Here is a 26,138-nt window from a genome sequence, read left to right on the forward strand (position 1 = left end):
TTCCCGTGTGTGAACGATGATTCGTGTCTTAGAACTTTTTTAAGTCTACGACAGTATTTCTGGGTCTAGTTACTAGTACCTAGCCTACTCACAGTTGGGCGGCATGCAGGAGGCCGAGAGGATAGAGATAGTTTATCCTCTCTCTCTCTCTCATTATCTTTCTATCTGGTTAATTTCTCACAGCCAGAGCCAGCAAAGAGATTCGGAGATAGTGACTATGTAATTCAACTTCGTGTATACAGTATTCTTTGCCTCCGCCTCTCTTGTTTCTCTTATCTCTCTCCCACACACACTTTCTCACCCGTGTATCTCCCCCCATGGGTCAGTTCTCACGGTCAGACAGCATCCAGAGCGAGCAGGGAGGGCCTGAGATGGTCACCCTCTCGGTCAACTCCATGTGTTCCTTCACGGAGAGTGGGTCAGCTGTGTCACCGGGCTCCTCTCACCTCTCACTCCGCTCAGAGCTATCTCGCACTCAATCCCTCTCACAACCACACCCAAGGTCCAACTCCAACGCTGCTGAGAGACACCCGAGCTTCAGATTACAGATTCCAGGTGAGTTTTTTTTAACCTTCCATTTTGTTTGTCTAAGAATACCGGATGAGAGAAGTTGTTTGTGTACAGTTCTAGGATTTTTGTTATAAACAATACCAGGTTAGATTTGTTTGTGTAATAATACCAGGTTAGATAAGTTGTTTGACGAATGACCCACAGTTTATCAAATTATACCAAGCGATAAAAGTTGTTTAATTGATAATTCCAAGTTGATTAACAAGTTACGAAATTGTCTGACTATCCCAAGTGAAGGAATTATTTATCCAATAACATTAAGTTGCTTGTGACGATATATCGGTCTAACAATGTCAGATAAAATAATAAGATAAACTAGTTACCCTAACTGTTTTTGATTGTAATGTTTTTGAGATTTATAGTGACTAGTTTTTGTTATGATTTGGTCGCCGCTGTGGACCGCTCAGAGGTTTGGGACCAAAACATAAGTTTTCCAAAACTAACTCGTCTATTTTCTCCCTGATATTTCTTGTCCTAAAATATATTTGTTTATTATATCATAATAATGTTCTTAAGTCTGTCGTTAGAGCCCAATAGACCCCAAGACGCAGTAAACATTATCAAAATTAACCTCAGTAACACGTGGTGAGATCGGGAGTAGGTCACTGACTCACTATGCCGTGAAAGACCACTGTCGATCATGCCCACACAGAGGTACAGCGCTGATTGGTGAGCTTTAAGAAGCCTGGCAGTTTCCAGGCAGCGATATAGCACAGCGTGGCCACTGCGACACACGATATAAAGCTTTAAGTCATGTAATTTCCAGTATTGCGTGTAGACGAGTCTTGTGCTGGAACTCATGACTATGAGTGACCTTATAACCTGGAGGTGTGTTGGCCGCCATTCACTTAGCGCCGTACAAAATTATTCTTGATTGGGTCTTTAATTTGAGTTCATACAAATTGTCGTGTCCTGACTATACACCTCACTGTTTAATGTTAATGGAGACTTGTATATCTGGCAATATAGAGTTGACATTACCAGTGGTCCTCTGGAGCACACGGCAGCATTGTGGGTGTTCCCTTGTGAACACTGACGTCATCACCTTAATATACAGTATATAGATATACTGTATTATGTTTTTTTTTTACGGGATTAGCCCACCAAAGCACATGCCACCGACCCACAAGAAAAACACAAATAAATGCAGAAATGGAAAAATAAAACAAATCAAGAGTGAGAAATTATATATATTGTGTTGGCAAAGTAAGAGAAACAATTGAGACCTTACTTATACTACAGACGGGCACGGGGCGACCTAATTGAAGTGTATACTTTTTTACTTTTATCTCTTACCACTGATCGGCTCGTTAGCCGTCGGGCGATCGGCCACGTCTCTATCACGCACTGTTGGCAAGTACTGGGCATGCACCGGCTCCTGAATGTACCTGAACCTGCTCCAGTGTTGGTCAAGTCTGGTTTTGAAAGAGCTCACACTCGGTGCCGTCACAACACTCAATTAGATCGCCCCCTTGCCCTGTGTAGTATAAGCTAGGCAAGTTCAGGCGCTCTAATCTCTCAGGGTAGCTGAGGTGCCGAAGTGCAGGCACCAGTCTGGTGGAACTCCTTTGAACATTTTCAACCAACTGACAGTCCCTAGCATATCTCGGGGAAAAGACGGGGTGACATTACTCCAAATGGGGAAGCACTTCACTCTCAAGGCACTATTCGGTTATAGTCCCCTTCATTAGTGCGTTTACAAGGGCACGTTAGGTTTTATGATGGTGTGGCAGAGCTGTTTGTTTACATTCGACAGAAGGAAACTAGCAATAATAAACATACTATGAAATTAAATTAAAACCTTATCAAACAAATATTTCAAGGATATTGATTTGTAGAATGTTTATAATTGTGATGAAGCCCTGTAAACACACGAGTGAAGGGACTGTACATACCTGGGGCTGGTGGACGCCCGCCCTACAAGGGGTCACTTCTCAAGGTTGAAAAAGCCACAAGTCCAGAAAACAGTGAGGGCAAACTTTTTCAGAGTGAGAATTGAGAACTCTTGGAACAATCTGCCAGAGTGTTGTGCAGCACCGAGTGTGAGCTCTTTCAAGGCCAGACTTGACCAACACTGGAGCAGGTTCCGATCAATTTTGGAGCCAGTTCATATCCAGTACTAGCCAACAGTGTGTAACAGGGAGGTGACCAACCGCCCACGCGGCTAAAAAACCGATCAGTGGTGAAGAGGATAAAAATAAAAAGTAATTGTGCAAATGAGGCAGAAAGTCAGATCAGAACCTGGGACTTGGTCAATTTTGTGATGCCATATGGCAGCAGGGTCTACCATTAGACAACACATTATGCTTCCAATATCTTCCCAGGCGGTAGGACCTCCCTGTTTGGTAGCCTACTTCGTTTACACATAGATTTATGAAGGACACTGTGAGAGACATTATTATCCAATGATATGATAAGTGATAGTCTAACAAGTTAATATTTCGTTTTCCAAGTATACTGTACAGTGTATATAAATGTGATGGGAAGGATCCGTGACCGTTGTAATTCGTAATCCTCGATTAACTGTTTAGAAAACGTTAGAGATCTATTTCCTGATGACTAGTTTATTGATGAGACAACTTTAACACCATCTTAATATTTTTTTCTCGACATTGATGACTGCGTTTACGGCCTATCATTTATTCCTTCCCACGCCTGGAGTTAAGCATTCCCGTTGTCCGATTTATAAAAGCGATTGTATACTAAGGTTGCTTTTGGGCGTATTGAGAGCATTATTGTTTGACTAGATATGTATTTACACGTATTGTCGCCACACAGGTCAGGAGCTCCAGCGGTCCCGTCGTCCCTCCCTTCTCAGCCTGAGGTCCTTGGCTCGCTCCCTCAACCCTTACTTCAGTATGGATTACGACTACGACTCCTTCGACTATGACCCGTCGAGTAGCATCGGTAGGCGGGGCACACCACCACCACCTGCCCTACCTGCAGGAGCCCGTGCCCAAGCTCTCCTTCACCCAGAAGCTGGCCTTCCCTACCCTCGTCCAAAACTCTATCGACAGACCTAAGCCCCGCGACCCCTACATGGAGGCGGAGCACAACATGAACACCTTCGCCAAGATCATCACCATCGTCGTCCTTGCTCTCGTCACCGTCCTCGTACTGGGGGTTCTCTACAAGCTGCTACACTGAACGTCCTCGTGTGTTTGTGTACACGCAGTGTCTTCTACAAGGCTACAAGATGCTTCACTAAGTGCTCTCTACATACACAAACACAAGTAATGACATCTACAGTTTGATACACAATTTTATCATGACATACACACATACACAGTTGACCAGTGACCCACCCAAGTCGATGCACTAAACGCTTCCATCACACTTTTACACATACAAGGTGAGACAAAGGGCGATGTCATCATCCTGGTACTGAGTCTACTGATACACGACCAGTGTCATCAACAAACACAAACACCATCATCACCACACCTGTTACACACACCAGGAGTAAAGTTCACAATATGATACACAGTATGTACAGTCGGGGTCAAAAGTCTTGAACACTTGACAGTATTTGGCATGCAAGTACCCGAAGATCTTGGGTATTAAGGAGAGTTTTATCCCATTTTGTGGTTCAGGCATAATATGTGATGACAAGTAGTGTTATTAGTATATCCCAATCATATATGTATAACTCAGAAGTAGATGCCAGATATTGCTAAGTGTACAAGACTTTTGACTGACTGTACATGGAAGGGTTTCCCGGGGGAAGTCTTTTAAGCTAGTAAGCCCTTTTCAAAATTACCTTAGGTAGGCCAGTGATTTCTGAGGTGGACAAGCACCGGACATATTCTGAAATATTCCCAATGTAAACAGTCCCCACGAGGCATTGTTTGACCCTCGCCTCGCTGGGTTAAACATATAGGTGATATGACACATTTTTCAAGGTGACCTCAACTAGCCGGGAAAATGTAAGCTTGTTGGAGATAATGTGTGTGTAATCATCATATTATAATAGTTTAGCGAGAAACTTGGTCTACACAAGCTACTGTGGCCTCAACTTAAACGGGGAGTTACGTTCGTGCATACAGTGTATAAGGTATATCAACACGCCTCACATAGCGGAGCTGCGCATAAAACATACACCAGCAATATACACTTATTCTAATACATATTCCCTATATACATATACAGTACAATACAGATTTACATACGACATACGCATGTTCACTTACACATACATAGGCTACAAAGGGGTACATAATACAAAATTATTGCATATATATATATATATATATATATATATATATATATATATATATATATATTATATATATATATATATATATATATATATATATATATATATATATATATATATGTGTGTGTGTGTGTGTATGCTTTATTTGGCTAATGAAATATGTATGTGTATATGTATATGCATGTATATATATATATGTATGTATGTATGTATGTATGTATGTATGTGTATATATATATATATATATATATATATATATATATATATATATATATATATATATATATATATATATATATATATATATATATATATATATTTTCTACACGGATCTTCAAGGACATGTATCTGTCAACATATCTATACTTATTATCCCTAACACCTCTATAATGTAATACATATTTTATACCTATTTTACTATAAATGAATAACTTTATCTAAACTCCTATCAAATTCTCTACATATTCCAAGAATTAAATATTTTCTCATCCTCTTATTACGTCTCCGTGTTACCTGATAACCATATTTCCCCAGTCTTATGAAGTGTAAATATACTATAAAGGCAGCTTAAATGTATACAGTTCTTTAGTAAATTGTAAATGTGTGTAAACAAAATGTAGTGGAAAAGTGGAGTGAAAATGTAAATGTACTACAATTGGGATCAAAATTCACAGACACTGGGACGCTGTTGTCAAGATTCACAGACACTGAGACACTTAGTAAGATTCATAGACATGAGGATACAGTACTTGTCAAAATTCAGAGTGAGATTCACTAGTCACAATCCTGCGAGACATTACAAGAGACAGCCCTCAGAGCATCAAAACAAAGACGGCGTGGTCTTAACCAAAAGAAGTTAAGAAACAACGCCCTGCAATACAAGCCTGAGTGTGCCATATTACACACAGGTAAGACTGGTGAAATGTTTCCAAGTCAGACAAATTAATAAGCACAGTGTTAGAAAACTTGGAATAAACACTACTGCTCATCAGACAGCAAGTTTCAGTTAATTGACACAAGACATATTGAATCATTATTTTTTAAAAGTATCGTAATAAAAGACAAGGGCATTACGAGATTACGTGTTGTCTATTAAAACTTGAGTGTGAATGGTGTGTTGAGAATGTTGGTAATGCGTGGACTAGTGGTGAAGCTGGCGCACTGTGTGAGCCACGTGATCAGTGTATGTTATTATGGATTACCTGAAGATTAGGCACCCCAACTTATTTCACTTGATAATGAAACACCCTAATGCAAACCTAACATTATCATTTTAGGTATTTTAAGAGGCTACATTAACTAGAACCTGAGCTAACGAACCATAGAAACCTACGTAACTTCCTAGCTGGGAGGGGGGGCTCTGCTCCCCAGACCTCCTGCCATATGAAACAAAAAGTACAGTACTCATTTTGATATCTGGTAGCAATGAAACAACTTTGTTTTAGCATCATGGTGTAATTTACATTCTGGTAATTATTAATGAGAAATTCGTCGGTAAATTTGTAGAAGTGCACACAACTGTTAAAAAGTAAAAAGATATTTTTTCTAGTGTATTTATATGGGTTTAGATCGGTTATGACCTTCATTTCCGTCGGAAATTGGCCGTTTTTTATTTTATTTTTTATTTTTTATTTATTTATTTATTTTTTTTTGGGGGGGGGGCATTTTCCGAAAAAAATTATGGCTAAGCTAATACAAAATACACAAAAACACTAGAAAAACATAAACCTGACCTAACCTAACTGACTCTCACCATATGATGGAATCACTTCTTTCTTACTTTATTGGCCTGGTTCTCGTTCGTCGTTGGATTCTGAGATTAGCACAGGTTGCTGACACTGATTTTCGCTTAACGGGGGTATAGGCGGGCAGCTTCTTCCAAGAAGTGATGAAGTACAACACCCAAAGAATCTTGTATGAACAGATATCTTGCTAGGTATTGCTTTAAGAAGTGTTTCCGGATGCTAGGCCTTTTAATCCACTCGTTTAAGTCACGCCAAACCCTCTCAATTGTTTGTGTGTGTATATCGGGCTTGGCTGGATCTATAAAATTTTCGGAGTGATTAATCATGTGGTGTTCGTAACTTTTACCCTCTTCACCACTGATTGGCTCGTTAGCCGCTTGGGCAATCGATCACGTCTCTAATTACTTTTCCTTTTCTTTTATGTTCTTCACCAAAAGATCGGCTTGTTAGCCGCTTGGGCGATCGGTCACGTCTCTGTTACGCACTGTTGGCAAGTACTGGGCATGCACCGGCTCCTGAATGTACCTGAACCCGCTCCAGTGTTGGTCAAGTCTGGTCTTGAAAGAGTTCACACTCGGTGCCCGTCAAAACACATTCTGGTAGATTGTTCCAAGAATTCACAACTTCATATTTTTTTATATGCAGCCCAAGAATCACTGTATATAATAGAACCAGGCCGGATCTATTTCAAAATGAGAGGCGCCAAAGTTTCCCGGTCACGCTTCTCATGTAGCGGCTCCACCAACGGAATCACAAACTTATTTTTTGAGACTCTTTCAATCCCCCCAAAGATCCACACTTGCCTTAAGGTGCGTCTGCGTTTGTATTTCCTTCGAACAATTCGAGTCTCATCAATTTCAACAGCAATTCCAGGCCCTCCAATAGGTTGTTGATTTTCAAACCAGAATTGCGTTACTTCACTACAGTAACTCCGCCAGTCTACAGACATGAGAGGCCAGTTTCAAGCACTCAATTACGGTCTTGTGGTCCCAAAGGCGAGACAACCAATGATTTATAAATAAAAGTAACTTCTATAGCTGAAAATGGCACCTTTCTAAAAATGTTCCCTTATAATCACTGACGGTGTACGAACACCAACGTCTCTTCTTTGTCTTGCCGATGTACCACATTTACATTGTTGGTCTTGACTTATTTACTGAGGTTGCACTTAGGATGACTGAGGTCGGGAGAACACCATGTTCTTTCTTCGCAATCAGTTCCATATAATTGAAGTGGCACCCATCGCAGACTTCCATGGTCGGAAATGAATTTGAATTTCGAAACATGAGACCCAAAATAAAAATCGAATTTGATTGGGCCAAATATGCTGCGAATTAAAACACAAATAATTTTAATTGGTTGCCAAAAAAAATGCTTTTGATTGGCCGTGTGACGTGTACGGGAACACATGCTCGTGATGATTTATGGAGACACGCACTGTTGGAGGTGAGGTTGGCGATTAAGGCGGAAGATTATTGGAAGAAAATAGAGAAAATTTGGATAAGTTATCTCTGTTATACATTAGCGACAATAATGTAATCGAAGAAAATTATCTTATAATTTGATGTCTTATTCGAATATGATAATAGATTAGGGGTAGGAATGTTGTGTGCGGAAATGCAATAACACCTATTCGTCGCCGATTTTTCATAGAAAATTATATTAAACACACTGCAATTTCGCTGTTTTGTATTGTGGCGTGATTGACTCTATTTTGTTTTCTTGGTGTATGCTTATGATCCACTTGGTCCACACGGCTTCTCTCGGCTCCACAGAAAGAAATAAAACGTAAAATTACATTGTATCATAGTAATCTCTTTCTATTTAATATGCCAGGGGGGGATCCACCCCCAGCTAGAAAATTAGGTAAGGTTAAGTAGGATTCTTTGGTTAGGTTGGTGTGGTCTTCTAACAACGCTTCAGCCTCTTGTTTCTTATCAACCAAGGTTAGGTTAGGTTTAATTTAGAAATAACCACTTTTTACCATATTTGCCCAAACTACGACAGTGTTCACTGCAAAGCACAGTGAAATTGTGGCGATTTTATATTAATTTTCTACGAATAATCGGCAAAGATTACATCGTCAATAATTTCCAATAATTAATTTCTTCATGTACAAAGCAGACACATCAATTTAGTGTCAACTGATCAGTTTTTCACCGTGTTTTGCACTGCATTTTTCCTCATATTTCATGCCCTGCCCACTACAGGTGATTATGATCATAGATAGAGAAATTAAAAAATAAAATACAAATACTTATACTTACTATAATGATAAGAACATCTGTGGAAAAAAATAAACAATATCGAACAACTCCTTTTGGTGGTTGCGGTTTCCTCATAAATTACAACATGCATCTAATCTAACCCCAGGTAGCATTAGGGGTGTTTAGTCATCATGTGAAATAAGGTAGGGTACTTAATCTCAATGTGATCCGTTATTATATCTATGTTAACTTAGACATGTCACCCGTGTAACGTAAACACGTTGGTTTAGTGGACAATATTTCTTGGTCTCCACCACAAGTTGGTTCTTGTGATACAGTTGTGTGTATAATGTTCCAGCCCGAATTTTTACACTGTATATTTCTTATCACTAAATATTTCCTGTGTACATAGTAACCAAAACATTTCATACCTTATTATGTCGTGAAGAAGTATAGTACAGTATATTCTAAGTTAAAAAGGTCATTGACAGTGTCGAGGAAGCTCATGGGGGCTTTTGAATTAGACTAGTTTTGTAACAGCAAAAAAAAATGGATAAGAAATATGATTTTTAGAAATTGATCAGGTTTGTTTCTGTATTGTTGAGTACATTGAGTTATAAAGTCCCATGATGTTTATGTTTACAGAAGGCCCTCAAGCAACATACAGAACATCAATATGTACTCCATTATTTTCTGTTAATAAATATACAGTACTCTTCAACACGTTTACTCTGATGTAAAAGCAAGAGTTGTAATGACCACATTCTTGCTTTGTAATTTCACCTGCAAGTCTGAGTCACAGAGGAGACAGTGAAGAATACAGTTAAGTGTTGAAGATGATGGAAACTTTACTTGAAGGGATAAACAGAAACATCAAGGGAATTTTTAACCACTGTGTAGAGTAGGGCTACACATCTTGTTTCTCCAGAGTGTTGAATGTTGAACACACTTAGCTTCTGATTTTTACATACATACATACTCTTCTCACACTTGACTACTGCTTCTTACACACACACACACTCTTACTCTTCTCACACTTGCCTACTGCTTCTTACACACACACACACACTCTCTCTCTCTTACTCTTCTCACACTTGACTACTGCTTCTTACACACACACACACACACACACACACACTACTGCTACTACTTTGCTGTCACTCGGAATCGAGTATGACGATCATCCAGCTATGATACAGTGATATGAGTTATTAGGGATGTCACCTAGGTTGCTGAGTTTTGAGGTGACTAAAGAGGCCGATACGAGACCCGCAGCATAGTCCACATTCGTTGCACATGTGGAGGGCTCCATCTACTGTGGGAGGGGCGGTGGCAGCGTCTTTCCAACGTTGGCGCTTGTCTGCCTCGGTTTGCAGTCGGGCTAACTCGAAAGTATTGACACCCTCTCATGTGGTGCTCCTCACAGCGTTGCGATGTGGAGTAATCGACTTCCAGGTGCAGGTTGAAGGAGAATCTGAGTCTTACGTACATTCACCTCAAGGCCGAAATGCTCTTACGCGTTTGCGTAGGTGTTCAGGATCTCCTGTAGGTCGTGTTCAGTGTGAGCAACAAGGGTGAGGTCGTCTGCATACTGAAGTTCAGTAATGGAAGCAGCCGACACCTTTGATATTGCCTGGAATCGTCTTATGTTGAAAAGACCCCTCTTCACCCGGTACAAGATGGTCACCCCGCTGGCTAAATTGGCACTGGCATGAGTAAGGAAGGCAGCCAAGAAGATGGAAAAGAGAGTTGGTGCCAGTACACACCCTTGTTTAACCCCTGTTTGGATGGGGAAGAAATCTGAGTGGGTGCCGCTGTGCAGGACACTGCAGTTCATGCCATCGTGGAGTTGCTTCACAATGGCAATGAATTTTGGTGGGCAGCCTAAAGGGCTGAGGGTCCACCAGAGGGCTTCCCTGTTGCCTGAGTCGAAGGCCTTGATTAGTTGGTGAAAGCCATGTACAGGTCACGATGTTGTTCTTTGCACTTTTCCTGTATTTGGCGGGCAGCAAAAATGATGTCAGTTGTGCTGCTTGATGGTCGAAAACCACATTGAGATTCTGGGAGGAAGTTTTCCGCCTGAGGATGAAGTTTGTTTAAGAGGACTCGTGCGATAATTTTGCCAGCTACGGAGAGCAGCATCCCACGGTAGTTGCCACAGTCTGACCAGTCTCCCTTGTTCTTATAAATATTGACAATGGAGGCATCTTTAAGAGCTTGGGGGATTTCCTCCTTTTCCCATATATCCTCCAGGAAAGAGTGGAGACAGCCGGTAAGCAGAGGTCTTCCTGCTTTATACACCTCGGCTGGGATTCCATCAGGCCCTGAGGCTTTGTTATTTTTCATGTTTGATGGCAGTAGCTGCCTCATCCAGGGATGGAGGATAGCTGAGGTGGGTCATGTCTGGATGCTGAGGGACCTTCTGGGGAGTCAGGACACCCACATCGGTGTTTCGGTTGAGCAGTGAATGGTAGTGCTCTTTCCAGCGCTGAAGGAAGCCTCCGTCGTCTTTAATTATGTGGTTACCGTCAGATGAGCGGAGGGGGGCTGTGCCCCAAGTGACTGGCCCATAAAATGTTACAGTGGAAATGAAAAATTCGCGCATCTTGTGCTAATCTGCAAGTTTTTGTGCTTCACATGCTTTATTTTTAAGCCAGTCAGTCTTTAGATTGTGACGTTCCCGCTGGGCTGCCACTTGCGGAAGGTATCAGCTTTGGTCCGAGACTGAGGGTTGTTCTGTCAGTCAGTATAAGTACCACGTTTATCATCGATGAGTACTGTACATTGATTGCCGGGTCATTTTCATCAAACCAGTCCTGGTGTATTCTTTTGAGGTGGCCGAGTCTCTCTCTGCAGGTTTTAGTCATAACGGTACTAAGAGTATCCCATTCGGCACTGGGATTCACGTTGTTTGCTGTCGGGTTGTTTACAAGCCCATGTTCGAGCTGCTCTCTGAAAGCATGTGCTACCGCTGGATCCTCCAGATGTTTAGTATTAAAACCTTTTCTGGAGGTTTGTTGCCTTTGCCGTTTTGGAGCGACATGGAGTGAGAGCTTGGATCTGATAAGTCGATGATCAGTGTCACAGTTGTCTGAGCCACTCATGGCGATTTCGGCGATCTCTTTCTTGACAATGATGTAGTCAATGAGATGCCATTGTTTGGATCGTGGGTGTTGCCACGAACCCTTGAACTTGTCGGCCTGCCTAAACAAGGTATTGGTGATAGTGAGGTTGTGAGCAGCACACTTGCTGAGGAGGAGTAGGCCGTTGGGATTACACTTGCCTAGTCCATTTCTCCCTGTGGTTCCCTGCCAGATGTTAGCATCTCTGCCAACTCTAGCATTGAAGTCACCAAGGAGCACAACCTTGTCTTCTCTGGGATAGAGGTTAGCACTCTGCCGAGGTCGGCATAAAAGGCCTACTTGATGTCATCCTCTGCATTCAGTGGTACTCGAAGCGTCATGAGGCGTTCGTTGATTCCAATAGGCATTTCAGTTCTACTGTGTAGGATGTGTTGGCGGATGGCAAAGCCAATTCCATAAATGCGGTTTCTCTCCGCAGCAGGCTTACCCTTTCAGAAGAAGGTGAAGCCAGACCCCCGTTCTGTGAGTTAGCCCTCGTCTGGGAGCCGGGACTCTGAAGGCTGCAATGTCGATGTTGTACCTAGCCGGCTCTTTCAGGACACGCATTTGTGTCAGTATCCAGAAGGGTCCTGACATTCTATGCAGCAACTATAAGAGGTTGCATGGTTTGTTTTTGTTTAGATCTGTGATTTTGAGTGTGTTTTCGACCGGATAAGGATGACCTTACTGGGTGCGGTTGCCCAGTCAGGTTGGGTCTTTAGGCAGGCTATGTTTAGGGCACCTTTTCTAGCCCCCTCCCCATGTGGGGTGAGCAGAGTGGCTCCTCGGAAGGGCTGCTCAGTCACACAGACAGGACCGGATTGCACTGCTGCCTAGATCCCAATGCATAAACGACCATCTTATCTGTGCCGCCCATGTGCAGAGTTGTGACTAGAGATTCCCAGCAGTCATCTCTGCCTGGCCCTGTCGCCACTCGTCCATCGGCATAAGACTTTAGGGGGGTATAAGGGGTTTTGATGATGATGAGAGGTATGATGAGCTGGGTGATGGCTGTGAGTGAGTTGATTTATGTGGTGAAGCAGGAGCACAGGCTGCAACCACACATCTTGACTCTCCATTTTCCTGAAACAGTGGTGCAAGTGTTGCAATGACTGGTTAGAGGGAGAGTTGCAATGGACTGCCGATAGCCCAGTTTTTTGGGTTTCACCTTAGTAGCCTGTCCATCACCGCAAATTTTTCGTTCGGGGTTTACTCCCGTAGCCTTGTACCTGGCAAGGTTAATCCACAAGGCAGCGGGGTGGTGGTTGGTAGGCACCAGGACGTGTCCACATGCCAGTAAGCTTATGCGCTGTCCCTCTGGGGCCCACTGCTACTCCGAGATCCTCCACTGATCTAGCCTGGGACCATGAGGCACCCAGTTACCGTGTGTTGCTACAATTAGGCACAGCAGGAGTCTTGATGGTGAGGAGGCTGTGTACTGGCAGGGGAAGACTTAAGCAAGTTGCTTCCCTGTTCGCCACGAGGGCTAGCCAGTGGCGGCAGCCGAAAGCGAAAGGTAGCAAGCAGTGCTTGCACCTTTAACACTAACATAATGCTGCCACACTAGATGCATTTCACCACTCTGTGTGTGACACACACACTTTTACTCTTCTCACACTTGGCTACTGCTTCTTAGACACACTTACTCATCTCATTCACTCCATATTTCATCCTTCCCTTACCACTGTTACTGTCAGTTATACACTCATCAGTACAGGTATTTGTGTCTTAGGCAACAATCATGTCAAGCTTTCCTCAATTTGTATTTTCTTATCGAACACCAACTCACTAATTTCCATTAAATTTTGTGAGTAATATTTTCCTAATCTTCTGTAGCAGCCAGAAAAATAAAATGTAAAGAGAAAGAAAATGTCGTACAGCTATCTGGCTGAGTTATGTATATACAGTACAATTTATCTTTGTTGAGAAACTGAACAAATGAAAAGTTTATCATGTTATAATTAAACTCCTGGATAAACACAGCGCTTCAGTAGCTTCCTCCTTCAGGGTAATTTGGCCATGTCATTGTGTACAGTGTCAAGGTAGTGTCAGGGTACAGTGCCAAGGTACAGTGCTGGAGTACAGTGCCAAGGTAGTGTCAGGGTACAGTGCCTGGGTACAGTGCTAGAGTATGTAAGTTTTCACTCAAGAATTAATGACATTTGATTTCATTGTCCTATAAAGTATTATTACCATTACATGTTCAAGGTGCTGCCACCGCAGATATTTTTACAAGTGATGTGGCTGACTGTATTTATTAACAGGCAAGGTAGTGGTGCTGCAGCCCAGACTGTTCCTGCTTGTATTCAGTAGAGATAAGAGAACGTTGTAATAATTTGGAGATGACAACAATGCGGGAGTGTGAATATTATAATGATATTTGTAATCAGTTTCCCACTAATCCACCCATTTGCTATTGATTTGTTATGAATTTGGATCTAGAATTCTAGATGCTTAGATATTTGTATGATAAATGTTCCATTTACCTGAAAATGTAAGAATGTATCAAAGTGGCTGGTTTAAGCTAAAATTTAAAAATAATGATACAAAATGACATTTAAATTGTCTTAAGACTCGACCTTAAGTAAACTCGATTACTTAGCCCAGACAAAATTGATGGAGAGAATATCTTTAAAAAAATATACAGTATTGTTTCTTTCTTAGATGGTATTGAGTGAATGCATACATTTTATTAAGTTGAATCTCATTGTACAGTAATTTTAATACTATTTTTGAACCATAGTTTTTTCAGTTTTAGGACAACCAGATACAGAGAGGTACATTGTTAAATCAGGGGAAGAATATTCATCGCACTGCGTCTTAACATCGTGATCCAGATCTTTTGTCATTCCCTGGCAAAGTACAAAACAGTTCAGTGAATTGAAAATCAGTTAATTGATATAATTCACCCACTATTTTCAAAGGTGTTTTAGTATGAGATGTGTTATTTTTCCTTGTATTAGATATTGTAAATAATCCAATTAGGTAAGAAAGTTAAAAGAAATTAATTTCAACAAGTGTGAAGGCTTAAGAGAAGGTGGATGTGCATAGTTACCGTCATGGGTTTCCTGTATGTTGGATAGACACATGTATTGTTGACCCACAGTGTCAGGAGTGAGTACATCTACACAACTTGTACACAGGATAGGGATGAATATTGAGAGTGGAAAGTTATACCACAAAATCCCACCAATCCTAAACTAATCTAACCTAACAGTGTAATTGGGACTCGAAGAAATACTGTTTTCATTATTTTACACATATAGTACGTGCTTCAACAGGGAGGGTTTTATTTTTTTATCTAAACAACTTCAAAACTTGGAGGGAAAAAAGCTAAAACTCGTGAGATTTTTTATTTATTTTTTATTTTGATGACATTTTTGTAGTGAAACACACTGGTGGGATTTTGTGTGTGTGTAAGGCTTAACAGTGTACAGTATTGGCCTCGCTCAGCGGTATCCCACTTGTCATCAGTGGCTGGGATTGTTTCATTGTGTAAAATGACCTCCTTAATAAAAATATAATTATGACATTAATTACTGTATTCCTTTGTGCATATATTTTACAGGTTTGAAGTACTGTATATGGTTAATGTGTGTATAAACAAGAAACAAGATGATGATGCCGTGTAACCAGTGAGGTTCCCTAGGGGTCAGTACTAAGCCCACTCTTGTTCATAATCTACATAAACGATCTAGATACTGGGATCAGCAGTGACATAAGCAAGTTTGCTGATGACACCAAAATAGGGCGGCAGATTAATTCAGGGCAGGATGCAAATGCATTACAGGAGGATCTAAATAAACTGCAGGGGTGGTCTGAAAAATGGCAAATGAAATTCAACACCATTAAGTGCAGCGTACTTAATATTGGAAGAAGAAATACTGTCAATGTATACAGCCTTAACAACATCAACCTAGAGAAGTCGACTTGTGAAAGAGACCTAGGGGTAATTGTAAGCTCGGACCTACGGCCTAGAAAATAGTGCGTTAATGTTCGAAATAAGGCAAACAGAGTATTGGGTTTTATATCTAGAAGTGTAAGTAATAAGAGTGCAGAGGTCTTATTGCAACTATATCTTGCGCTAGTCAGGCCACGGATCAGTTCTGGTACCCTTATTGTAGAATGGATATCAATTCACTAGAGTCAGTGCAGCGAAGAATGACGAAAATGATTCCGGGACTTAGAACCCTTCCATATCAGGATAGGTTAAAGAAACTAAACTTGCATTCCCTAGAAAGACGAAGAGTGTGGGGAGATATGATAGAAGTATTTAAGTGGGTGAAAGGAATCAATAAAGGGGATATAGATAAAGTTCTTATAATATCCGAGCAGGATAGGACTCGGAGCAATGGATTTAAGTTGGATAAGTTTAGGTTTAGGAGGGAGATAGGAAGGAACTGGTTCACAAATAGGGTGGTGGACGAGTGGAACAAGCTTAGCAACTTTGTAGTAAGTGCAGGAACACTGGAAAGTTTCAAAGGGGGGCCTGGATAGATTCATGGATGATAGAGAGTGGTAGTAACTCTCGACAGGAGCTGCCATGCACAGGCCAACCGGCCTATTGTAGACTCCTTATTTTCTTATGTTCTTATATATTTATTTACATTTTGAAAATAATTTAATAAATGTTCAAAGGTACAAACAGTTGGCACTAAGCTTCAAACTAGCCCTGGACAAAACTATCAAGAGCAATAGAGGGATCCTACACAGTTTTCTGTCTTCTTTCCCTCAGCATCGAGCCATAGTTAGATTTTCAGAGGAATATTTACAGTAAATAATTATTTTCTTTGCTTAAAATGCATGTAGAGACGTCATTTCATTGTCATATACTCAGTTTTTCACCGTGTTTTACCCTGCAATTTCCCTCATCCTTCATGCCCTGTCCACTACAGGTGATTTATGATTGCAGAGAAAAAGTAAAAAATACTTATAAATAAAATAAAAAGTTGTTGTATCGTTTTTATTGCTTACTATTGTCCAAAGAACGTCTATGGAAATTTTTAACTTAATCGAACTACGTCTTCTGGTGCTAGTAGTCTGCTTCATTATTACCATTTGTCTTTTGCAGAATTATCAAAGCTTTATGAACTGCAGGGAATTGAAGACTCTTGTCTAAGGAACCTGAAACATCCATGTTGCCAGAAGTTTTCTTTGGTAGGGGACTGACATTGATAGGATGTTCTTGCAAATTCAACAAATTGAAAAGGGGTTCTACCTTAGAAGATGAAGGCAGAGAAGGTCAGCTCATGATCCTTTAAAACATTGATGATAGTCCGTGGTTCGTTCTAACTGTAATATTAGTGATGGATGTGAAGAGTTGCTAAAGTCAAGAGTAAGGTTGAATTTATTTAAGTGAATTGGGTGATATTACTTTTACTTTACTTTTATCCTCTTTACCACTGATGGCTCATTAGCCGCTTGGGCCCTAAGCTTATAAGATTAAGAAATGACATTTAAATTACTAAACTATATTATGAACTGGTCTAGGTTGTTACTGTAAAGTTTACATAAAACAATTACCGGTAACAAAATAGTACCTTGACTTGCTACTTAACTTCCTGAAATAAAATTTGATTATTACAATAGTTTATTTTACACTTGTTCAAACTTTGTGAATACCTGAGTAACATTCATCCTATTTTAAGTATTGTCCTTAAATGTTTCACAATTTACTAAACTGAATTATCATTATAAGTACTGTACTGTATATGCTATTCATAACATTTTACTTTGCAGATGACATCCAATTGCCTGGGTTAGTTACTGTTGTCTTGAAGAATGTGTAGGAGAGGAAGACCGGGTAGAATGTTGCTGCACCTGAAACGAGGTACACACCAGTGATAGTCAAAATTGACACTTAATGTTACTGGAGCTCCTCATTTCATAGATTTATTGAGGTAAGAAAGTTTGTTCTATGGTGAAAAGCAAAGTCTGTTCATTTGAACTTTGCAACTGAAGCCTAGGGTCAGTTCTTAGTAAGGCAGCTGATTGGCTGGCAAAAGATTTGTAGTCACTACAATTCTTTCGTATTTGATATATTGTATTTACATTGATATTTTAAGGAATAATAACTTGTTGATCTGATAATTTCCACACTTGGGGAAGCAAAAATTATAGTGTAAAACTCATTGGTAATAAAGTTATCATAAAGGGAACACAAACAAGATGAAAAACTTTAGTAATGCAAATTCCCCCTTGCCACATGTAGTGTGGTGGCCAAAGATAGAGATGATGTACTGAAATTCTATACAGTTATCTTTCTTGTTCTAATTATGATATTTGTTACCATTGTGTTTCATAAGCTAATTTTTGCTTCCCCAAATGCAGGACTTATGAGATCAACACAGACAATTAAACCCTTAATTTATCAGAATATGAATACGATAGATTAAGTACTAAAGAACTGTAGTGACTCGAAACATCTACCGGTACCTCTGCCAGCTGATTAACTGACTTGCTACAAACTGACCCTAGGCCTCAGTTACAAAGTTGAACAGACGAAAGTACAGTAGCCACTTCATGTCCAATACTTGCCAACATTGCGGGGCCAACGAGCCTAGCAGTGCCGAAGATGATAAAAGTAAAAAATTAAAATGATAAATTATCCCAGAAATATTATTTAAACTTCAAATTATTCAGTGTAATTATTTAGATGGGTCCATTTGGAATTAATTTTTTAGTTCATGCAATAACTCGGTGCAAAATCAATTAGTGTACGTCCTACGTAAATTTTGTACATAAGTTGCACAACACTTAAATCTTCTCATTTCGAGTAATTTTTTGCAGTATTTATTGGGAATGCAGTCTGAGGGGTACTGATATCACCTACAGTACACTAAAATTGCCTCGGGACATTGCTAAAATTTAGTGGTGTTGATGTAGAACTTACTATAGTTATTGATACACATTCCTCTTTAACTAAAATGATTACTGTACATGTATTGAATTCTTGAAATAAATTAATGTAATTTTTTCAGTTCGTTGTTAGTTGCTTTTTTTTTTCTTTTTTTTAAACAGGGCAAAAATATATATTCCATCCCTCTTCAAATAAGTTGTAATATTTTTACTCTGCTGTATAAAGTTGAACAGCAGTAAAGTTCAGTAATGTAAGCATTAACTTTAATTATTGTCCTCTTTGCCACTGATTGGATTGTTAACTTTTACTTTTAATTTTATCCTCTTCACTTATCGACTCATTAGCCACTTGGGCGATCGGTTACGTCTCTGTTATGCACTGTTGGCAAGTACTGGGCATGCACCGGCTCCTGAATGTATCTGAACTTGCTCCAGTGTTGGTCAAGTCTGGTCTTGAAAGAGCTCACACTCGGTGCCGTCACCACATTCTCTGGCAGATTGTTCCAAGAGTTCACAACTCTCACTTCGAAAAAGTTACCCGTCACAGTTATCCGGACTTGCGGCTTCTTTAACCTTGAGCTGTGTCCCCTTGTGGGGCGAGCGTCCACCAGCTCCAGGTAAGGAAAATCAACTGAGTAGTGCCCTCTGAGATGCTTGTACACCTCAATCAGATCTCCCCTTTCCCATCTGTAGTACAAGCTAGGCAAGTTTAGGAACTTAAACATCTCCTGGTAGCTGAGGTACCACAGTGCAGGCACCTATCTGGTGGCCCTCCTTTGGACATTTTCAATCAACTGACAGTCCCTAGCATATCTCAGTGACCAGACGGGACCAGACTCTTGAAGATCGTTATGAAGGATGGACCATCTAGATATCTGAACGACCTTCTTAGAAGACCTAATAACTTAGTTGCCTAGTTTACCTTCTTCTCACAATGGCCTGAGAACTTCAGTTCATTGTCAACTTACACACCTAGGTCCTTTTCACATTCCATATCATTTAATGAAGTCTCTTCATCCCGTTGGGATATATGATACAGCTCCTTACCGTTGGTACATCCCAGGTGCATCCTCTTACACTTCGTGACATTGAATCTCAGCAGCCATTTCTTTGACTGTTCTTGAAGCTCACAGAGATCCTTCTGCAGCTCTTCTCAGTCCGCTTGGTTCTTAATTTCCCCAAATAAATTGGCGTCGTCAGCTAACATTTGTATGGAGGATTGGACAGCTTCAGGCATGTCATTTATAAAGCAAACAAACAGCAGCGGGCCAAATACACTGCCCTGTGGTACACTGTCAAATGCTTTGGCAAAACCTAGGTAAATATTGTCGATATTACCACCCTGATATAGAATTTGGGTCAAAATATCCATTACCCTTAGTAATTTGTCAAGCAGGAGCACCCTAGCATAAAACCGCGTTGGTAATCATTTACGAGGTTGTTTCGTTGTAGATGTTCCATCATGGCATCTCTTATAATGCTCTCAAGTACTTTACATATTATGCCTGTCAGGCTCACTGGTCTATAGTTGTTTGTGGAGTGACAATTGGCCTTCTTGAAGATAGGGCTCACATAAGCCATTTTCCAATCACTGGAGACTTTTTGTTCATCCAGGCATTTACTGAACAGGATCTTCAGGGGCTCAGCAAGCTCGTTGCACAACTCCCTCAACACTCTGGGATGCACCATGTCCGGTCCGGGACTCTTATGAACCTTTAGCTTTGACAGTCTATTTCTTATATTCTCTTCTGTGAACACAATGTGGGTCAGTGCTGTATCGTACAGCCTATCCTCAAACACAAGAAGTGTTCGCATCCTCTCTTGTGAACACTGGGGAAAAGAAGCTGTTGAATGCCTCGGCTTTGTCCTGGTCAGACTCTGCATACCTACCATCATCAAGTCTTAAATCTGATAATCCTACTCGTGTTTTTAATTTCGACTTTGGGTTTGTCCTGATCTCACTTGCAACCAGCCTCTGGAACTCTTTTTCAGCACTTCTACACTCTGCCTCTGCTTGGTTCCTGGCTCTTGTATACATCCTCCTGTCCAGCTCATCGTTTGACCTGACTCACGTCTTGAATATCTGGGTTTTCTTCTTAACTTTGTCGACCGCCGCATGGTTCATGTGAAGTGGTCTCCTTGTATTTCTAGAGGCACTGGGTTTGGTCTTGGGTATATATTTCTCGATCAAATGATTTACATTACTAGCGATGGTATTTAGTGTAGCATCCACGCTCTTATGCCTTAGTGAGTCAGGCCAGTGAATACCCCTCATCCCGTCATAATTACCCTTGTAATATTTGCACCTTGGCCTGGTTATGTCATGCATTGAGTAATAATTGAACCTGAAAGACAGCATTACATGGTGGCTGGTGCCAACTGGGGCTAGGTATTCCAGTTTGACCACCATACCTTCCTCGTTTGTTATGATGAGGTCCAGTGGCTTGGGTTTTTGCTCCCCTCTGTAATGCTTGAGCAGTCGATCACAAGTGTTGGGCATGTACTGACTCCAGAATATACAACTGTATCTGTGACAGTGTTGGTCAGGTTAGTCTTGAATGAGCTCACTCTTGGTGCTGTCTCAACATTCTGGCAGATTGTTCAGAGTTCACATCTTGCTTCTTTTTTTTTTTATCATATTCGCCACTTATCAGTTTACTAGTCATTTGGGTGGTCTATCCAGAGTTAGTGCAGGAGAAAACCGGGGACCAGGAAACCTGTGGTGTTTGGTAGGGTCACACTGGATAACACCCTTCTCACGTGTGTCCGGGCTGAAGCTCGAAACCCTTGACATATTGGTGAGAGTTATGCGCGTTACTGCTGTACCTTGGAGGAGGCTTGCCTCCTCTATTACAGGTTTCTTTGTTCTTGTCATTTCCTTTTGGGTAGTTTTTAAGTTTTTTCTTTTCTGTAATTTTGATTTTAGTTTAACCGTTTAGCATTAATTGTCTCCAGTGCCATATGAACTTGGTTGTTGCGGTACTAAGATAGTACAGTACTGTACAGGCAGTCCCCGACTTACGACAGGGTTAGGGACCCAATTCCAGGTCGTAAGTCGAAAGTGTGAAATCTAAAATTGGTCTCTTTTTCTTCTCAGCACCACAAAACTCTCACTTTTAAGCTTGCAAGCCATTTTAAAGGGAATTACAAATGAAATTTTGTCAGTACACAGCGCGATCACTAACGTCGGGACTTGAATATATGTAATTTGAAAAATTTTTAGTACGACTGGGGCAGTCATTACCCCGCCTAACGCGGTTTCACTTAACGCGTTTTTTCATATACGCGGTGCCTCGCCAGAGCTGAACTTTCACTTAACACGGATTTTTTCCACATATACACGGTGAGTGTCCGGCTCCAGATGCTATTTTTAGATTTGCCCCACCCGCCACCCTGCCTGACTGCCTGTTTTAGCTCATAAAATTCATACAAATTACCCGGCCAGAATATAATTTACATTGCTGGAATTCTTATAATTTGGTGATCATTTTAAATATAAACATCATATATTTTGCATTAGACATACAAATTTTAGATAAAATTTTTTCTCTGAGTAAATATGTTATCTTTTGTGCAAAATATATGACATTTATATTCAAAATATTCCTGGTCTTACAAGGAATCCAGCAATGTCAATTATATTATCCTAACTTTAGTTTGAGGTATTATTTATTACAAAAAAGTTAAATATTCTGGTTTTCCCACACATCTCCTTGGGACGGTTGGTGGGGGGTGGGGGGGAGGGAGGGACCGACCGACCATCTGTTACCCTGTGAAGAATATATTTTTTTTTTATTAACTGAAGATATTTGTTTTAGCTCATAAAATTCATACAAATTACCCGGTCAGAATATAATTTACATTGCTGGAATTCTTATAATTTGATGATCATTTTGAATATAAACATCATATATTTTGCATTAGACATACAAATTTTAGATAAAATGTTTTCTGAGTAAATATGTTATCTTTTGTGCAAAATATGACATTTATATTCAAAATATTCCTGGTCTTACAAGGAATCCAGCAATGTCAATTGTATTATCCTAACTTTAGTTTGAGGTATTATTTATTAAAATTTAGTAGTTTTCCCCCAAAAATTTCTCAGAGAGGGAAGAGCTGGCAGTGTAGTGTGAGAAGAGGGGGAGGGAGTTGAGTCCATTATTTGAATGGACATTAACTTGGCGACTGTATTTCTCTATTTGTCTTAAGTATTAATTGTGTGCATGTACCATCATAAAATTAAGATGTTATTTTCACTACAACATAGTTATGTGTCTTCAAAAAGTGGAGTTTGGGGGTCGGGCCGGTTTCTATTGGAATTAATCCCATATGTTCTGTTGTTCACTTAACGCGGATTTCACTTAACGCGGGACCCTCTGGGTTCTATTGACCGCGTTAAGTGGGGTACAACTGTATATATATATATATATATATATGTATATATATATATATATATATATATATATATATATATATATATATATATATATATATATATATATATATATATATATATATATATATATATATATATATATATATATATATATATATATATATATATATATATATATATATATATATATATATATATACATATATATATATATATATATATATATATATATATATATATATATATATATATATATATATATATATATATGTTATTATATTCTCATCAATTATCGGACTGCAAATTCTCAAGGGCATTAAAAACATTGTTGAAAATACTGACTGTTTGACTTTATAATATTGGCTCAAACCTTAAATACCCTAGATCTTTCATAGACAAATGCCTAAACATTACTAAAACTTTTATAGAACTGATCCCAAGCCCACCCATGACCATAAGAATATCATAATACAGGTAGTTCTGCTATAACGCAATAATTGTGTTCTTGTAAAATATCGTGTTATAGAAAATCGCGTAATAAATAACAGGGCTTATGGAGAAAATAGGGTTAAGTGCAGATTACTGAAATCGAAAAAATTTAGTAGTTAGCCTAACACAAAGGATAGCACAGTCTAAATAAATGTTACATTCATATCTAATAATGAAATCATGCAATGATAACACTTTACCTTGAAAAATATGAATGTAATGATGGGGAGGAGGTGATTTTTGAGGTTGATAACATAAGGCTTCTCTTCAAGTGTTATATCCTTTCTTTTTACGATCATCACCGGAATTCTATCACAGAACACTTCTTGGAGATATTCTTCTTTACCATATTCACAATTAATACCACAAATTGGAGAAATAGTAGGCAAAAATCAGCGTTATAGCAAACAAGCGTTAGTTATGCAAATATCGCTCCTAATTCATAAATCGCGTTAGAGCAAATTCGCGTTATCAAAACCCGTGTTATAGCAGAACTCACTGTATTACCATTTTACAAAAAATTTCTCACACACATTCTTCACAACTAAAACCTGGAATGTCAATGTGGCATTTAAAAACTCATGCACTGTTAAACAAATGTTAATCAAGAACTCCCCAACAACACAATTGGTTGCATTTATAAAGTTCCTTGCAAGGAATGTAATATGTTTTACTTAGGCCAGACAGGCAAAGATCTTGCAACTAAATTAAACAACACAAATACAGTGTTAGGACAGGCCAGAGTCCAATGCTCTGTTTGTTCATTTGAGGGATAACAAGCATTGCATTGACTGGGATAATGCCTCTCAATATTACCATGTAATTCAATTGATAGTAGGAACATCATAGAATCTAGTCTTATTAAACATGAGAAGCATTCAACATGAATTTGAGTAACGGCATGTACAAGCTGGACAATTTTGTAATTAAGAAGATTTGTAATCAGGTGAGAAGGTCGGGTCACCTGACCATCTGACCTGACCACCAACCGTTGTGCTATTTAAAGATTAGTGGGTCATTACCACTATACCTGACCATTGTGGACCTGGTCTCAACCTCTCTGTACAGTGACTGTTTAATCTAACACCTCGGTTAACGTAATTTTGATTAACGAACTGCCTTCCATAAGGATCTTCAATTCGATTCTTGAAAAAAAATTCACTTTTAACTTCTTCACGAACCGACCTCAACATGTTTCGCTTGCACTGACCGGGCAACCAGCTTTAGTATCAGTCGCCAATACGTTAATCGGTTCCTGGGGCTTAAATTCCCTATTTTTGTAAATATCAAGAAGTTTATACTATTCAATAATTTTAAAAGTTTAATATTCAATTTTTTAGTCATTTTAACAATTATTGAACAAATTGAAGGTAAAGTACTAGATTTAATGTCGGCATCAGCCTCTTAACACAGCAAACAGTCAGTCTCTTCTGTTTTCACTGGAGGTAACATCTTGCTTGAGACTCTCTTCAACTAAATGCTTTTTCTGTGTTTCCAAGCAAATTATTGGTCATTTTGAAATATATTTTTATATATTGACAATATATAATGCAGTGCAGCGTTGATTTAAAGAAAATAATCTTGAATAAACCAGAGGCTAAAATTTTATGGGTGAAAATGGCACCATGGGTTGACTTCTCTTCCACCCCAATGCGCTTCTCTTCCTTCTCCTCCACCCCCATTCTAAATCCCATCATCATCATCCGGAGCCTTCTACATACACTCAAAAGTAAGTGAACTTTCTACCATTTTGTTGAATTTAGGAAATTTTCGGTGAGCTGGAACCAATTACCCAAAAACCCATTGAAACAATGGTTTGATTTATGACGTTTGATTTGCTGAACGACCTTCTGGAGCTGTTGAGTTGATTAACCGAGGGCTACTAATATATATACACCTTGGTTTGTATTTCTTTAGTCTGTACTCACCCTGAAGATGTAGATTACAGCGAAAGCGCTTAGGAACTTCATGTTTTCTTCTTTTCTTGTGGTTATCAGCATACAGTAAAATTTATGCTATATAGTCTAGTGGTTCTAGAACCTTGTTCGTTTATAGCATTAAGTTAGTTATAGGATTAATCCGTTCAGGCCCCAAATACAACCACTTAACACTGAAAAATATAATATAAAATTGTAAAATTGTAAAAGTGCATAAATATCATCTAAACCCTGAAATAATGAGTATCATTAATACTTGTAATAAAAACAATAAATTAGTAAAAAAAAAAAAAAATTAATAAATAATGTTAGTTGTAGGAGTTTAGATTTAGATTATAAATTCTCAATTTTATAAGGTAAAACAGATTAGATTTATAGGAATATTAAGTAGTAGGATCCGTTCGTTATAGCATACCCACTGTATTGTGTGTGTGTGTGTGTGTGTGTGTGTGTGTGTGTGTGTGTGTGTGTGTGTGTGTGTGTGTGTGTGTGTGTGTGTGTGTGTGTGTGTGTGTGTGTGTGGTGTGTGTGTGTGTGTGTGTGTGTGTGTGTGGTGGTATATATATATATATATATATATATATATATATATATA

General features: G+C 39.4%; 1 protein-coding gene and 1 long non-coding RNA gene across 2 annotated transcripts in view; both read left to right on the forward strand.

Moving 5' to 3' along the window:
* The first annotated feature begins 292 nt into the window (after positions 1-292).
* Positions 293-4,159, forward strand: LOC121876305. The gene is made up of 2 exons (XM_042381357.1): positions 293-555; positions 3,349-4,159. The coding sequence occupies exons 1-2, from the start codon at positions 318-320 to the stop codon at positions 3,591-3,593; spliced, it is 483 nt and encodes a 160-aa protein (XP_042237291.1). The 5' UTR covers positions 293-317; the 3' UTR covers positions 3,594-4,159.
* A 951-nt stretch (positions 4,160-5,110) lies between these two features.
* The window catches only part of LOC121876333, a 30,994-nt gene continuing 9,966 nt past the window's right edge, over positions 5,111-26,138 (forward strand). Inside the window, exons 1-3 of the long non-coding RNA XR_006090758.1 lie at positions 5,111-5,694; positions 16,932-17,101; positions 17,600-17,760. This is a non-coding gene — a long non-coding RNA (uncharacterized LOC121876333). The remainder of the gene's footprint in view (positions 5,695-16,931; positions 17,102-17,599; positions 17,761-26,138) is intronic.

This window comes from Homarus americanus, unplaced genomic scaffold, assembly GCF_018991925.1.
Source record: "Homarus americanus isolate GMGI-L3 unplaced genomic scaffold, GMGI_Hamer_2.0 scaffold34921, whole genome shotgun sequence".
Taxonomy (NCBI): domain Eukaryota; kingdom Metazoa; phylum Arthropoda; class Malacostraca; order Decapoda; family Nephropidae; genus Homarus; species Homarus americanus.

Excerpts from the sequence above, each read along its gene's own strand:
- LOC121876305 (XM_042381357.1), top strand. The coding sequence starts at position 318 with ATGGGTCAGTTCTCACGGTCAGACAGCATCCAGAGCGAGCAGGGAGGG. Across the intron at positions 556-3,348 it reads CTTCAGATTACAGATTCCAG|GTCAGGAGCTCCAGCGGTCC; the intron begins GTGAGTTTTTTT and ends GTCGCCACACAG.